The following is a 17332-nucleotide window of genomic DNA, read 5'->3' as shown; positions in this document are numbered from 1 at the left end:
TCACATTACGAAAAATTTGCATAAGTTCGAGAGTAAATTATACAATATTTTTGTAACATTGTAACCATCGGAATGTTTGTTTATTTCTATTTGACCTCATTATTTATCAGATGAATGTTTCTAATAAATAAAATAATGTGCTCACACTATTTCACATGTCTGTATTTCTTATAAATATTTATTTGTAAAGTAAACAGTGGTCGTTTAGAAAGGTTAAGTTCAAACATATCAAACTAGCCGAAAAATAACTATATTGTGTTATCTCTGTAAATGTGCAATGACTAAGCCATGTCCAGCGTTCGTTTAGACACGTAGTGATATGTGTGAATGTCCCAACAACCAGGAACTTTGCGAAACTAAACGATCAACTTTTAACAAATTATTACGGAAGAATACATTCACTTATGACCTGTATCAATCAAAATGATACTTCGCAAACGAAACTTTTCTTTCGAAATACTATACTTTTTAGTTAGAACCGCTTGAGTTGTGTTCCCTACGAGGTTATTCATCGATGACCTGTGGATTGGTATACAGATAAATTGCTAAGCAATATCGTGATGTTATTCTGTCGCATCACCCATTCGTTTAAGTACAGGGGATTTGTGTTGATTGTAGAATTTGCATAATCTAACTCATAGTTCTAGTGAGAAGCCGTGACCAGTAGAGTTCATTACGTGTCGGATATGGGACAGTGATCCACCGTAGGCAGCGGTTACCCATTGCACGGTTTGTGAATTGGTTGGTGTCAGAGATTAACATTGCTGAGACCAAGTGATCGCGCGTGAGACCGAAAATCTTGGGTTCGATCTTCACATGCGAGATCGTGGATGTGAACTTCTAAGGAGTCCAACAATAGGATGGAACGGCCTTCTAGAGCACTCATTTGTATAAGTTTTACACTATACGAAATAAAGTGAATCCACTTTATCATACAATGTTCATTATTTTTGTTGTACAAAACTTTTTGCCAGTAGACAAATTTAAACCTGCCAGATTAGAGAAAATTTGTATGAATGTTTCTTTTATGTGATGAATAGCTTGAGCGAATGAAAATAATATAGTCGAATGGCGATTACTCACAAGTCTGAATTATGAAAGTGAGTAGTCCACAGTAAACGGATATTAGGATATTATTTTTTCAGCAAAACATCAATTGTGTTATGCGAAAAAATGACATACTTATACATTAAAATGTTTAGCGTAACAACGAACAAGATCAAAATTCATTTCTTTTAAAAATAATTGCAAGACTGAGATTCTTACGTAATTTACACGTCCATAAACTTAAAGCATGATCATTAAGCCTACTTATTCCCCATTATATTAAGAGCAATAGTCATCATAACAAGCATCTACAAATCCATATATCCCTGAAATTTGATTGTACAGTCATTAGAAATGAACAGAAGTTATATTATTTTAAATAACAAAAACTTTTTTTGGTTAATTGTTCATTCTTTTGAGCTTTCTTAAGTCGTTCCTCGGGCAATTCTAGACTGTAAACTTTATTTTCACTATAATTATCATAGATTAGATATGAAAGAAAACATCGTATTTTGACTAGCACACTATAAAAAAAAAATTAATCAGTAGTTTATTGTGTTTTTTGACTGACCTACTATAGTAAATTGATAACAAGACTTTCAGATAAATCCAGTTACTAGATTCAATAACTGATGAATAGATTAAAAGTTAATGAGTTCATCTACCTCAAAACTAGCGATTTATAGGTAAACTATGGTGATTTCATAAAGTTGAAATATAATATGAATATAATTTTCAGCTGAAAAGAATTCAATGAATATTTCATTTTATTTCCTTGAAAGACATATCTGAGACTAGGAAAGTTTATTATTTGTATCATCATTATTATCAATGAGATACTCGATGGAGTTTTATTCTCTGAGCTGGATGGTTTGGTCGTGGAACTTTCATCGTCCTTCTGGACGACATCATCAGCATAAACTTCGGGTAGAACACTTCACTTCTGCCCAAAGTTTGTGCTGATGATGTCGTTCAGAAGGGCGATGAAAGCTCCACAACCAAACCATCCAGCTCAGAGAACAAAACTCCATCATAATCTCCCACTTGAGCTACAAATCTTCTCCACCATCTCAATGAGATACTCACTTTTTTCTAATGAATCAATTTTAAAAACTAGTACTAAGATCATTAATATTTAAGAATAAAAATAATCACATGGATATCCTGGATATTGTGTAATGGTATCATAAATTGTCATTTACGTAAAAAAAGTATAATGACATCATCGGTAGAAAATTGTTTGTTACTAAATAAAGTGTTGGGAAAGAAAATATTCCCAGATTACATAATGATTACAATAAAATGGTAAACGCTTTTTTTAAATTTTCCATATTATTTGTAAATGTATTAATAGTAGTAGTTAGCATTAAATTGCTTCCATTGATTTTAACACTTTAACGTTGCCTAATGCTTCTGTTACAATTATTCGTTTTCGTTGTACATCTGTAGTGATAGCCATTGGATGCCATATTGAATGTGTACCTTTCTCAGCAATCGGTTTCAATGAAGATAAATTAATAGAAGGAATTTTATGTCCATTAACATTGATTTGATTCAATCCATTGGTTTGTTTTATTGATCTATTGAAATCATTTGTTAGAATAGTAGTGTCATTTTCATTGATATGTTTAATTTGACATGATTGTATACGATGATTAACATGATCAGCGATTAGAAATGATTTCATCCATGGAGCATAACATATTCCATAAGGTTGTAAAATCTTTACAGAATAAAACGATAAAAGAATGCAACACAAAGAATCAAGTAGAACATTAATTATAACTTGAAGAGATCAATAAATTATTACTTATAAGAGGTTTTAATGTATTAAATCGTACAAATTATTAGCATTAAAGTGCTGAAATTCTACGTTTTATTCTGTTAATCAGTCACATATGCAGACATAGTTGTAACTTGCTCCTTTGTTCCTTTTTTTCATAATTATTATTACAATCTTCCTTTAAAGATAATATATTTGTTCAGAGAAGTTATGTTCTGCATTTATAATGAGTTTCACTTGGTATATTATTATCATCATTATTATCTGTAAATTTGATTTTTTTTTAAGAAATTCCAACGTAAAATCTTTGCTTCATGGTATTCAAGTTTATTTTATCCAATTCTTAAAGTATGTTGGGTTTTATATATTATCGAGGTTGAAATCATGAGTCAATTGAAGATAGACCACCATCGAAAACCTGGAAGCACTGGACGGCCGTTTCGTCCTATTATGGGACTCCTCAGCAGTGCGCTCAGATTTTGTGGATTGGTTGAAGTTATACATTAACACCGTTCGGTGCCGGCCGGCTCAGTGGTCTATCGGTTAAGTGCTCTGGCGCGAGACTGGTAGGTCCTGGGTTCGAATCTCGCGAGACGGGATCGTGGATGGGCACTGCCACTGAGGAGTCCCACAATAGGACGAAAGGGCCGTCCAATGCTTCCAGGTTTTCGATGGTGGTCTATCTTCAATTGGCTCATGATTTCAACCTTGAAAATACTGAAATCTCCATAAAACCCCTTCTGATTTATATTATGTTGTTATGTGAACATTATGTTAAGTGACTAGTTAAAAATGGCTGTGTACCGGATGAAGATTTTGAAGAGATTAGTGGTAGTTTCCAACATGAAGTCATATTAACTAGAGAAGTATTGAGAACTAGAGTGTTCTGGATAACTATTTTGTCAAAGTTCATGATTCTAGAAGTGTTTAAAAATGTAGTATAATTTATCGAGTGATCTTCCATGCATCACACTAAATATCAGCTTTCATAATCATAATAATCATGCATACTGTTTACTTAGTACGTTTTTTCTCAAATAATACAGTAGTTTTGGATCGTTCATTTATTGTAATCTGGAGTTACTGTTTAAACTGTACTTTTTAATATCTGCAAACATGGAAAAATAACTAAATAAACTGTTCTATATTTTACGAGCAGTACCATTGTGTTTTGCAACAAAAACCAATATCAGTAATCTAATAACTGTAGAAATATTGTTAGCTGATCTACTGGTATATATATCAACACTGACACTCAACAATGACTTAAACAGATTAAGAATGTTAATCTGTTGTTCGTGTTGAAATCAACAATCCAGAGTTAATCTGGTCTGAATACTGTGCACAGGAACAAATTCAGAGGGAAACAAAAGTGTTATGTAAGATAGAGGTCTGTCCTAATAGTGGTGACTAAAAGTATGCGAAAATGTTCATTCACTGATGGCCGTCACCTAGTACTTATTTGTTTACAGTAGAGATATTATTTTCAGTTGAAAACCAAAAGTATTTTTTAGTCAAAACAGAGATGGTTGGGTAAATTATTCATTAATTATCTTCGTATTCTGAATATATAACCCATAAAGTTTATGATAAAATATTTGATTTATTGTTAACATATCAAATTTGACCGTTCTATCATGTGATCGAAAATACAAAGGAATAACCTTGAAAGTGAAAGCAAATAAATATTTTGTTGACAAGTTTAACCAATCATGGATCACTTATATAAATGGTATGAGAATTTTAGAACACATGACCTATATTCACTTTATAACTTATTTATTGTTTGTTTTCTTTTACAACCTTGAAATAGTTATATTTACCTTGAATAAGAAAGATTGGTTAAATGAAGAGATCTCTTTTCGGAGAATTTATTTACAAAGCTGTACAATCACAAATATATACTTATTTTCCAGGATGATAATTACAATAATAATGATAATAAACTTCTGTTCGACATGGTAACAGTGAGGTAGAATATACAAAGTTTTAAACAAAAAATTTTAAACAGGGAAACTAACAATAGTTTGATTGTTAATGGCTTAAGTATTCATCAAAAGATAGATAGGGAAATCATTATTGGGAAAGGATGGATCAGCATGATAAGATAAAATGTTGAATGTGAGATGAAATGTATTCATGAGGATCATAGAAACAGAAATAAACCAGTTAAGGGTAGAAGGTTTAAGAAGATGGAAGGGAAAGCAGATTGCTGTGAAGGAAGAAGAGTATGAAAAAAATTATGAGACATTAAGACCATGGTAGAAGAAGACGTTGAACCAATCTCTTTTGAACACACAATTCTGGATTTTCCAGATATATGGCTATTGCTTTGGCAATGTTAAGAAGATGCAATATGACTGCCTTTGGAAGACTTCTACTAACCTTGTACACATTGATTTATACTGTTGGTCAGAAGAGTTTTATAATTAAAGCGATGCTTATCCGACATACAGGTAACTGCTTCGCAATCACTCTTTTCGTTTATTTAACATAAGCTTGAGATATTTGTAGATGTCAAATAAACAAAGTCTTATTATTTTCCATCCATAAGTTTTTCATGGACGTTGAAATCTGACATCTTATTGTATTCTTCAACATTCATAATTCTTGAATGAGGCCTAAAATATCTAGATCCTATTGTTTAAAGCTACTGATGATTTGTGAGTACTTTGATTATATATTTTTTACTTATTTGGAGCCCTACTAACAGTAAATTCCACTGGAGAAATAACGAATGAGAAAAACAACTAACATTTTAGTGATAATATTATAAACACTCGGTTGAAACAAGAATCTTTGGAGTGCATACTTCGAAGGAAAACCATTTGAAATGAACTTTACTATCCCTATGATTTCATTCATGTCTTGCCAGATTGAGAAAATAACGAAAATATACAAATGACAGGTGAAACAAACTTCCACCTTACATAAAGCCAATGATGATTACATTTCCTGTGATTAGTTGTTTTTACTTCTATGAAATTCTAGCCTACCATAGGAGGTTCATGGTGATTGTTGTAGTTCTATAAATTACATCATGCATCAGTCTTGGTTAGACAACCATCGAGAACCAGGAAAGACTAGACATATGTGAAAGACGTCGTGTATCCTCATCGATGAGGAGCCGTCCAGCATGTAGAATTATCTACTCATTATTTTTCAGTCTGACAAAGCTAGAATTAAACAATGATCATAAAACTTTTTTCCGATCAGTTTTTCTTTTTGAAGACAAAAATCGTGACTGATCAAAGCGAATCCACTAAAATTTCTTAATGTAGTCAGTCGAACGAAAGTCCGTACAGAATATGCCGTAATTCAACACTAGAGTGTTTTCACAAGATTTCTGAATGGTTACTAGAAAGATTTACTCGAATCTATCACCATCAGCAGGAAATTCAAATTATATGTAGTTCATTATGCAAAATTTATCACAAAGGCAAATGATGAAGATGAACAAGAAATCTAAAGTTAAATTACCTTATAGGAAATCATTTTCTGTGAAGCAGAAGTCAACATGAGTATACTAATATGTGTTTCCTTAAAGGATTAAACTTTCTGTAAAGTTAATATGTTGATTTCTAGTTAACTAGTCATATATATTGGGACGAAAGAGAAATTATTAAAATTCGCCCATTTAGTGTGTCGGTCCACGTGCTATTATGGAAGAGAATTCCTAGTGGTTTTGATTTTCATCATGAAGTGAAACGAATCGAGTATTCATTAAAACTAGAAAATACTGGATAAACGCTTTGGCTTGACTCGAAACATTTGGTTACTGAGTACAAATATACCAACTTGGGGTCGAACACACAACTGTTTGGTCCTAAATCCAATCTATTTATGCCGTACGACAATGATTAGTCTCTTCTCTTGGTAAACCAGGTACATTACTGATTTGCCGAAGAATTCAGAATCGAATACAATTTGTCACGTAATGAATAATCTTGAAAGATAACATTATAGGTTATTGAAAGTGCATAACGTTGTTAAGAGCATGACTTATGTGATAGGGGGGAATATCTAACAGTATGTTAGTATGAAAACAAGAGGGAATGGAACAAACGAGGAAAAATAATTATCAAAAACAGATAGCCAAGAATACCAAATTTTCGAAATATTAAACAGAAATCTTTATAAGATATATCTCAGAAAAAGCGTTGAATGAAAGATCTTTAACCCTTATCATATTATTTCTTGACTGTCTTTGGCTGCCATTTATTTATTTCATATGTACAATGAAAATGGTGGGAGAAAAAGAGAGGGTTGTAAAGTAACACATGTTATGACTGAGTGATTATTTGGAAAAATCAATATTTTTTCTCACCAGAACAAAAGTGTTTCATAAAAAATCTGTTCAGTTAATATATATATTCTCACTAATAATTGAAAAGTAGGAAAGGTTTTGATATTTTACGTAAATCATAAACATTTGACTGTGCTTCAAAATGAAATGATCATTTACTAATTCTGTATTCACCATGTATGTGTGTGTTTACACACGTATATATGTGTGTATAACTGGATAAGGGTGCAGTATTCATGGAATTTTCTTCTGAACACAAGCTGTCAAGACATGGTTTAAAAACTTTTCTTACATATCAACGTCATTCCTGAAAAAAACTTTCTGTTATACATGCAATATTCCCAGTACTTTTTTAAATAATTGTCTGTGAAAAAGGTTACACTGCTGAAACGTTGATTTTTAGGCAGTAATAGATAAACTTGTAGACTGTATACGAAGTAAAATCAGTATTATATACCATCTCGTATAGAGCCGGGACCAGGAAACCTTGTAAAATAACCTAATTTTTATCAAGCTTTGAATCAATTACAGACTACAGTAAAACTTCACACAGTTAAGTCGTTTACAAAACCAATTATAAATAAAGTTAATGATTTATAACATTTTGCAATACATAATGAAAAATGAAAAAGAATAAAAAATTTATTGAAATCGGCCGTATGTTTTGTAAGTGAATACAAAATAGGAAGAGTTCTAGCTATGTGGAACCATATAATATGCAGAAAATTGAAATTTCGTTTTAATCGCTACTTTACACGAAATGAAGAATAATTGCATCAGTGTTTCATCACTCCATATGACTCTTGAACATCACAAGCTCTAAATACGAAAACCAGTCAAAATAAGGAGTTTCAGACCTCACAATAAGTGCGGTAACACATAACACCTTATTTAAAAGTGCAATATCTGAGTTTTCTATCTTTAGTCACTATTTAACATAGCATGTCTATCGTCACTGTTATTAGTGAACATTCGTCTACATTCATGACATTGTTAACCTAATCAATGTTAACTTTTCACTAGAAAACCCATATGGAAACAAATTACTAATATGAACCAGGCCATTATTTTAATAAAATGGTAAATTTATTTATGATTAAGTTAGTGATAACTTTTTTCCACAGTTTAAAGGAAATAAACATTAACATATGAAAGTAATAGTTATGTCACTGAAATCCTTGTTTTAGAATATTAAAGATTCCCATTGTGAAAATTAGAACAACACATGTAAGCGAACAATTGTTTTCAATTAGATCGTCATCAGGCTTTACTCTAATATACATGAATAATATCAGTACACCTGTCTTCCCACTATCAACTTGTACTTTTAACTATTATGCTCAGTGACGTATTCTATTTCATTGTGATTATTGACTTAAATAGCCTTGATTGGTCTAACATTTTCTTATAAATATTCATGTATATTAGAGTAAAGGCTGGTGACGATCTAATTGAAAACAATTGTTTGCTTACATATGTTGTTCTAAATCCTTATTTAGCAAAACTAACAAAATTTATATGTTATAATAGTTATAAAAGTAGATATTTATCCCAATGTGGTGTTCTTAGCTGATTTTTTTATAGATAAATGTCTCAATATTAAAGTGCACATTGCCCCCTAAGTTCATAATCTCATTCGAGTGAAGAAAACTAATTTTTCAGGCTTCATACGTAATATACGTATTTACAATCAGTATAAATGTTCAGTGATAAAGACTATTACAAAAGCATTTATATGCCATCCTATCTATTTCGATTAACTTGTTTGTCTACAACTCCAATGAATTGTGAAAAAAACTGTAATTAGAGATTATTGTTGATAAATTTTATTTCTTCCGAGATAATCTAACTGACTGTAACATTTAGTTTCGGAGAGTCCCTAAAATCTTTTTTTCAAATTTGAAATATCACCAGAGATTTGGAATTGATTTTCGAAAAAACACACAATGAACTTCAACTTTCAATAAACAACATGGTATAATGAACATACATTATCATTTGTTGTACCATAACCACCTATAGAAGATAGAAAAGAACCGGTCTTGAGTGAGTATAACTTGACACTTGGAGCAGCCCAATCAGTAACACCTAAGCATCCTCCACCATCATCAACAAATTCAACATAATACGGTTCAGTAAGCGCAGTTCGACTGTTGAAAATAAATTTGTTTGAATTATTTTCTTCTCCAGCCAATCCTTTATCAACAGGTATTTGATGTACTGGTGAATTCGTATCACAACGTATATCATATAGACTAATATGATGACGTCGACTTTCAACAACAGCTAATAATCCAATACCGTAACATACGCCGCGTGGATGTTTAAGTTTATTTTTCGTTAATGTACCCTGTGAACGTCCATCGAAGCTGAATAGTCGAATCTTTATGAGAAATAAAGAAAAAAGTTTAACTTATTGTATATATGATAGAAGATAAAATAAACTGATTCAAGCGGTTTTTTAGTTGTATATGTTTATTTATAAGTAAAGGAAAATCATCATATCCTTCTTGTAAATAATTTGAAGGAAACAAATAATGAAGTACTTAGTACTTAGTAATACTGATGGATTTCTACTTTGTCTAAGTACCATATCCAATAGAGTCTTGAAAGAAATACTAAAGACTTTAATAAAACCCACTTTTCCCTGAACAGTATAACTCATTCCGTCACATAAGACAAATTTCTAAACTAATTACTATCCTATTCACTCGGAACCTAATTTCTCTTAAACTATTCATCCAAATATTGACTAATATTTGTATAAATTTTCACTTTATTTCCATCATGATTGGTATAGTGAGATAGGTTAAGCAATTGTTAGCTATACAATATAAAGATTTTATTCTGTCAACTATTCAATCTTAATGACTTTGACTGTATTCCATTTTACATATACAATAAGGTATGATTTAGAGACATTTAAGTTAATATGTTTGTAATAGACTTAAACTTATAAAAAGTGAACATTAATTTATTGAATCATTAAAATGATTACTTATATGTACTACTTACGTTGACCACAAGTGTATATTCTCTCGTGAAAACTTAAAAAGGTAATCATTGACAAAACGAACCTTCAGATTTAGTACATATAAATTTATTTTAAATTGTTTAAAGTTTAATTCTATTCTAAAATCTCAAATCAGTAAAGCAATTATCATAAATAATATGCTTGAATATATGTTTGAAGCGAAAGGTACTGGGTTCGAATCCCAGAGTGAACATCAACTCTGAGATGCAGGTACATCCAGCTGACAAGTCCCAAATAGGACGAAACGCGCGTCCTAGATTCCACTGCTAGCCATTATCCATCTTTGCTTATAATGCTTGTGAATTAAGGCTATATCGAGGCAATACGCACAGTATGCACATATGCCAATTAGAGACTGACCAGTTGCAGTCCTAAACACCGATGGGAAGATTCAAACAAACAATACTAAGTGAGTAATATGCTTTTGTTTTAATGTGTTAAGTCCAATCAACAAGAAACCGTAAACTGAAGCTTCATTAATATCAATGTTTCTTCTATAGGTAATGTCTACAAAATTAAAATGTTTTTTAAGTTTTCTCTGAAAAGGAAAAATTAGTCTTTCAATGGTATTCTAATCATCAATATATGTCTACATTTACTGAAATTGAATCAATCAAGACTACAATCAAGCTAATATCTCACCTCATCTCGTTGATAGTCTGATACAAATATAATTCCCCGACTGGATGATAGTGTAATGTCAAATGGACTTATAAGTCGGTCAGTCATTTCACCTGTATCACCTAAACTTGAAATAAATGTTCCATCATGGGTAAAAAGCTTTGAAATAGACAAAAATATAGAGAAGATTGATTAAAATGTATCAATCTGGTTATTAATGTTAATTGATATATTCAACATGGGGGTTATTTAATCATTTTTATTTCACTAGTGAAAATCTGCATAGAGATTAGGAGAAAAAGTTGTTTGACAAATTGTCTAGATGGATTTTTTTTGAAGTTATCAACATTTCTCTCTCAAAGCAACTTAACTAAACGGTATTGGAGAAAGTAGTTGTCTGTTATACGGTTAAGTACAACTATATCAATGAAGTAATATTGATTTGATAATGTTACCGAACATCGAGAAACTGACAAGAATCCATGAGCTTTGAGTTAATGCTTTTCAGTGTTTCTCAATTACAAATGTTGATGGAACTCAAATCCTTATGATTGTGTTCATTTCGCTAATAGTTTGTATTCCTAGTAATTGGACAACTGATTTTAAATATGTCATAACAAGCATAGTTATCAGTATCATTCAGAATGGTGGAATTACTGTGTATACATTTGATCAGTATTGTGAAACAAATAACTGATCCGAGTCATAGTCGGCTATTTAGTGTTAGAGCTGTTTTGCAATGGGGTCATAAGAATCTCCTAAGTTTTTCACAACACATCAATAAACTAAATTCTACTAAATTCTACACAGGTCATCAAAACAAGCCATTGGTGTTTGATAGTGTAAGATTTAATGATACGTTGATAGTACAATTGCGATAATTTAATCAATTGTCTTCCAATTTTAATTAACAAAGAATAGTAAAATAGACTTTGTTTTGCTATCCTCTGATAACGTTAAATCTCCCTATAGTTAAGTAGGTAGATGATTATCTAGTTCTAGTGAGTAGATATAAATGACTTTTAATCTCACATATGCAAGATACAGTTCTGAAGTTTGTCCTCTATTTATCATAAAAAAGGCTTTTATTTTTTAGAACAGCACATGTAAGCAAACAATCGTTTTCAATTAGATCGTCATCAGCCTTTACTCTAATATACATGAATATTTATAAGAAAATGTTAGACCAATCAAGGCAATTTCAGTCAATAATCACAATGAAATAGAATACGTCACTGAGCATAATAGTTAAAAGTACAATTTGGAAATAGGTGGTCAAACGTGAGTAAATAGACTTAGAATAGTGATCACAAAACACTAAAACCATTACGTAATAAGGAGTATGTAAATAATTAGATGGTGAAGAGTACAAAAGGAAAGATGCGGAAAACTACAAATAAATAACGGATGTGAAAATAATGCTAATGATAACAAAATTAAAAATAAAATTTAAAAATAATAATAATATTATTTGTTAAGTTATATCCGGCTATGGAAGGGATAGGCGGGTTACAAATTTCTTCTGTACACATAAATTGGGGTGAAATGTACGAATTCCTATGGCTTCAGCTATATGAAGGAGATGGGAACGAACTCCGTTGGTAAATGATGGAGGTATATGATGGGTCGCTCGAAATAATTTCCATTTATCTACATTATGACCACTATCAACTAGATGTGCCAAGATAGAACTGCGTATTGTTTTTATCTGGCCCTTCCTAAACCATGCTGGTAGATGTTCCTGTTACCTAAGCTTGAAAAGATAGTGATAAACAAATTTAATTCATATTATTGAGGAGTTTTCAACTGGCCTGTAGTGGTTAAATCTCGTAAACTATCTAACAAGACATTGGTAAAATGTATTAGGTAAAACCACAAACTTATACCTTGATTCTAGAATTATCTCTATCCACAACGTAAATATCTCCATTCGATTGATTTACAGCTAATCCAGTGGGCCAAACATCACGTAAATCAGTACTAACTCTTGCATCAAATTCTAATTCATTGGTTACTTGACATTTGAATTGATTATACTGTTCTTTAACCATTGATTTATGCTTCGCATTATCAGATGTATAACCATTTCCTGATGTTAGGAAGCTTTCATTCGTTTTAAAACGATTACTGCATAAAATATGAAATAAAGACATCTATTTGAGATTATTTTGGATTGTGCAAAAATTAACATGAACCAATGAAGCAGAAATGTTTTTCGTTCATTTCATTTTTCAGATCAGTACAATCATATTTATAATTGTAATCCAATAACTATAAACATGATTGTACATCTTCGGAAAATCAAATCGTCGAAAGAAAACAATAAATTAAATGTATCAGAGAAGAAAAATGAACTGGAGTAAGCTACTCCAAACATATAAAAGAAATATTTCACTAGTTAAGGTTTGTTCATCACCATGGAATACAAAAAGGAGAAACTCCATGTGGTGATTAACAGTTTTAACAAAATTTGGACGTCAGTTTCATTCTGGTTTAAGGTTTCCCAGTAGTGGACCCCTATGGATTCACTAGGACTTCTAGATCTCTTGTTGAGCACTCAACCATTGGAAGTACTGAGTTGTGATCTAAGAGACATACTTCCAACTTCAATCGATTTGCGCAATAGCACGATAACTAACCAATGCCATTGGTTATTTCATAACTTTACATGAAGACTGGAATATATTCAGTTACTTAAAGTATCTCACAGCTTGCCAGTAAAAATGAAGCAAGAGTGCAGAGAAGTGAAAATAAAATTCATCATAATGTTTAATGTTGCACTGAGACCTACAAATGCATTTGCGGTGGTCGATATTCGATATTATCCTTAAACTTCGTATATTGTCCGTCCTGACAACCGTTACTCGTCAACGTTCCAACGGCGTATAAATCAGAAGGCGAATACGACGGGTTGATTGCGTTTATTATGGACCTCACACAGATATCCAAAATTACAGGCACGTTAAGGTTAAGCAAGCATGAAAGAGCAGTTCCGTAAAGCAGGCGAGTGAGCCTAAGAGTCGAATGAGCGAGTACAGTACAGGGCAGTGCAGTGCAGTGAACATGATTAAGATATATATATATATATATATATATATATATATATATATATATATATACAAATGGAAATGCGTGAATCATCAAATCAGTTAAGTAATTAGTAGTTAGGCTAGCAGAATGAATACATGCGTAGGCAGTAAGCAATGCTCAAGCGTACATAATAGAGTAGATAGGTTGTTATTGTACAAATGACTGTCCGTTTAATAAGTTAACAAAAGGGCTTAGCCAAATTAGATGTAAACAAACTCAATTGTATGTAGCTGCTATACATTGATAAAGAATTTATCGATATAAACAGATAGAAAATTAAAGTCAACAATGTAGCGAAACTATAGTTTCTTAATGTTATATCTGCTTAAATAATACCTATAATCCCCAAAGTTCAATGGTCGGAAACAATCGATGGAAAGTTCAACAACTAGAGCTCACGTCCATCAGCCCTCATTCGAAACTTATCTTCGGGGAACTAATGTCCTCCATTGGATTTTAATCTGTAAAGTCAAGTTCAGTAGTCAGAGATCTCACTACTAAGCTTTTTGGGAATAAGTTGCTATAACCTTATGGATCCCTCTTGGTCTCATAGTATAATTTAAGACTCAAAGAAAAGATGTAATGAATTGCCGAGTCAGTTAGCCTGGTGGTCACATCACAATTTCTTTAATAGAACTTAGTTATTACTTTTGATTAGGCAATATCGGTTACCGATCATAGAGTCAACCTCTTTTTTCATGTCAAAAAAAGGTCACTTTCTAGAGTTTATATGTTCATAGCTACTTGCTGGCTATCCTAATGAACCATAAAATTTCAATAAGTTTCATGTCACAAACTTAGAACGAATTGATTTTTTTCATGACCTACCATTTCAGTAAAATCTATACGTTAATATTTAATTAAATCAATAAGTAATATATAAGAACTTTCGTTTAAATAGTTTCACAGTATTTGAGATAATTCCTTGAACAAGCTTGGACCGGATTGCCAGGCGAAACGTTAGATTTACTTCAAATTCATTCGGTGAGATTTTACAAATATATTATTCCTATTTAATGTCAATAAGTAATACTTTCAATTTAGAAATAAACTATCATAAATCTTAGTTTTTCAAATGAATTCAAGTTGAGGAATAATAAATGGTTTTTTTTAAACAAACACTTTTTTACGGTGGGAAAATGAAATTTTTTCCGGTTTTATTACTGGAAGTAAATTTGCTTTATGATATTGTTCTTTTTCAGCAATGAATAAAATGGATAGAAAATCAATTAAAGACTAAGAATAACTGGTATTTAAATGAGATATAGAATAAAACGATTATTACGATCATGATTATGAAAATAACCTTTTAAGAAGGGAACATTAGAGATTGGATAACTTTCTGGTTGGTATATTTTGGAACGCATTTTTCGTTGTAATGTTTGAATACAAAAACAGATTTTCACTCTTTTGCCTTTTCTCTGCATTTCCACTTTTAGGTTGATAAGTTATGTATGAAATTCTAGTCTACAAACTTTACTGAAAAGTCGTGTGACTGTTATAGGGATAAGGGCTGATAATATCCATCTTGTCTATGTATAACAATGTACACCAATTGATGCCATATTATTTAGTCTTCAATTTCAGTTCTATCGATCCTGTTGAACGTTTTCACTAGTCTGAATGAATCAACAACGCGGTCCACTTTTTTACGTTCGGTGGTTAGATCCAAACAACATGAAACCCTTGAGTTTAGATTTCATGCGTATCCGCTGACAAATGTCAGCTAGCGTGACACTTCAATTCATAACTTTCTATTACCTCTTCTCGTCATAGCTAAGAGAACGTAATACGAAAAACAAAAGAAAAATTAACTTACTCTGAATTAAGCAGATGTAATTCATTATCATTATTATTATACCGATTATCTTCATGATAATTAGTTAGTGTCTCTAGCTCTCTTGGACTAGTATTTACACCGACTGATATTTGATCAGGATTTAAGTATATATTACTAAGTTCTAATTTGAGTTCATTTTGTTGATGAATAGTTGAACGATTGACAATTTCATTTTTTGAAAATTCCTCTACAATTTTTTCAGATTCAATACTTCCAAATAAGTATGATGAATTGAATGTTTTACTCTTTGTTTCTATTCCATCTTCACAATAACTATAACCGCCACTTTTGAAGTATGTTTTAATACGTGCTAATGAGAAAATAAGACAGAAAATAGTGATATGTGTTAAATACTCCACGGTTATCATGTCAGTCTATTTACTCAATAAAATCTATAGAATAAAAAAGTAAGCTGTTCTACATCGAAATACTTTTTGTGACTTTTCGGAGCAGTAAAATCTACAAAAAATACTCCATTTGTGCACATGATAAGGTTAACAAACGTATAGTTGAACGACATTTACAGTTTTGTGAACTATCTGGGGAATAACCTAACAGATAAATTTCTCACTAGAAAATCTGTAAATTCAGAGGTCTCTAGGGAAACTACTGGAATTTTACACTAATAAAAAATTTCGAAGTATAGTTAAACAGTCTCTCATTTCCCATATATTTTTCATTTCATTTCCAATAAAAATTTCAAAACTATTGAAAATAATTGACCATATTTTAGTAACACGCATCAAGAGGAACTGAATGCTATGACTAAATAGCTTTTTCACTTAAAAGCACCTAGAAATATTCACAGGTGAGACAAAGTCTGAAGTTGGTTGCTTTTACATTTTTAGATGAATAAATTAGTTTTCTTTGTGAAGATTTTGTATGATTTAAATGTGATTCTGATCATGAACATACATCAGCTTAAAAATTAGGACGATAAAACTTTCCTTTTCTTTCTAGTTAACAATAGCTATCTAGTTATGATTAATCGGTGCTAAAAATTCTTCGAGTGTATTTGATTATTATTACTGTTATTATTGTGGTCGTCAACCTTATGGACTAATAATTATTTTATTTTATATAGTTGAAATGTCCCATAGTGTCTATCCACAATCCAAGCAGTGATCAAACTCAGGAACTCTAAACTTTGCTGACAGCGTTTAACCCTCAGACTATTAAGTTGGTTTTACGATGGTTTACATCCCTAACTTTCGTCAATTCGTGATGATATGTGACCATTTTCGTTTGCCATTTGTGATATTTATCTAACGCTAGATACAATTTAACTCTATGATCATGACTTTTCACTAGAATTTACAGAATTACCCCTCAAAGTAATTTATTAGTAAGTATATGATGGTTGTTATTACAGGGTATTATGGAGATAGTTGAGCTTAGATTTTGATATTACAGGTTGATTTTAGTTAAGCAATCATTAGGAACCAGGAAGTACTAGTTCGTTTTGTAAATGAGTGCTTACGAATTAAAGTTCTGTAAATATGGATCAAATAGGTGTTACGAATAATAATAACAATAACATTAATAGTAATGATAATAATAATAATAGTCGACTGACCTTGCGGCTTCTCCCCATTCGGTTTCCCCTGATCC

At 31.4% G+C, this 17332-nt stretch overlaps 1 protein-coding gene across 1 annotated transcript in view; it reads right to left on the bottom strand.

Annotated features, from left to right (window-relative positions):
• Nucleotides 1–2222: 2222 nt before the first annotated feature.
• Nucleotides 2223–17332, bottom strand: part of Smp_172100 (hypothetical protein) — a gene marked incomplete at its 5' end in the record, with an annotated part of 24089 nt that continues 8979 nt past the window's right edge. The window contains 5 exons of the mRNA XM_018794796.1: nt 2223–2770; nt 9127–9519; nt 10813–10950; nt 12678–12918; nt 15701–16031. Coding sequence (XP_018649173.1) covers nt 2414–2770; nt 9127–9519; nt 10813–10950; nt 12678–12918; nt 15701–16031 — 1460 coding nt within the window. The 3' untranslated portion in view covers nt 2223–2413. The remainder of the gene's footprint in view (nt 2771–9126; nt 9520–10812; nt 10951–12677; nt 12919–15700; nt 16032–17332) is intronic.

The sequence above is a fragment of the Schistosoma mansoni genome, chromosome 1 (assembly GCF_000237925.1).
Source record: "Schistosoma mansoni strain Puerto Rico chromosome 1, complete genome".
In the NCBI taxonomy this organism is placed as follows: Eukaryota; Metazoa; Platyhelminthes; class Trematoda; order Strigeidida; family Schistosomatidae; genus Schistosoma; species Schistosoma mansoni.
Note: the sequence above shows the minus strand (reverse complement) of the source record. Positions and strands in the feature narration are given on the sequence as shown.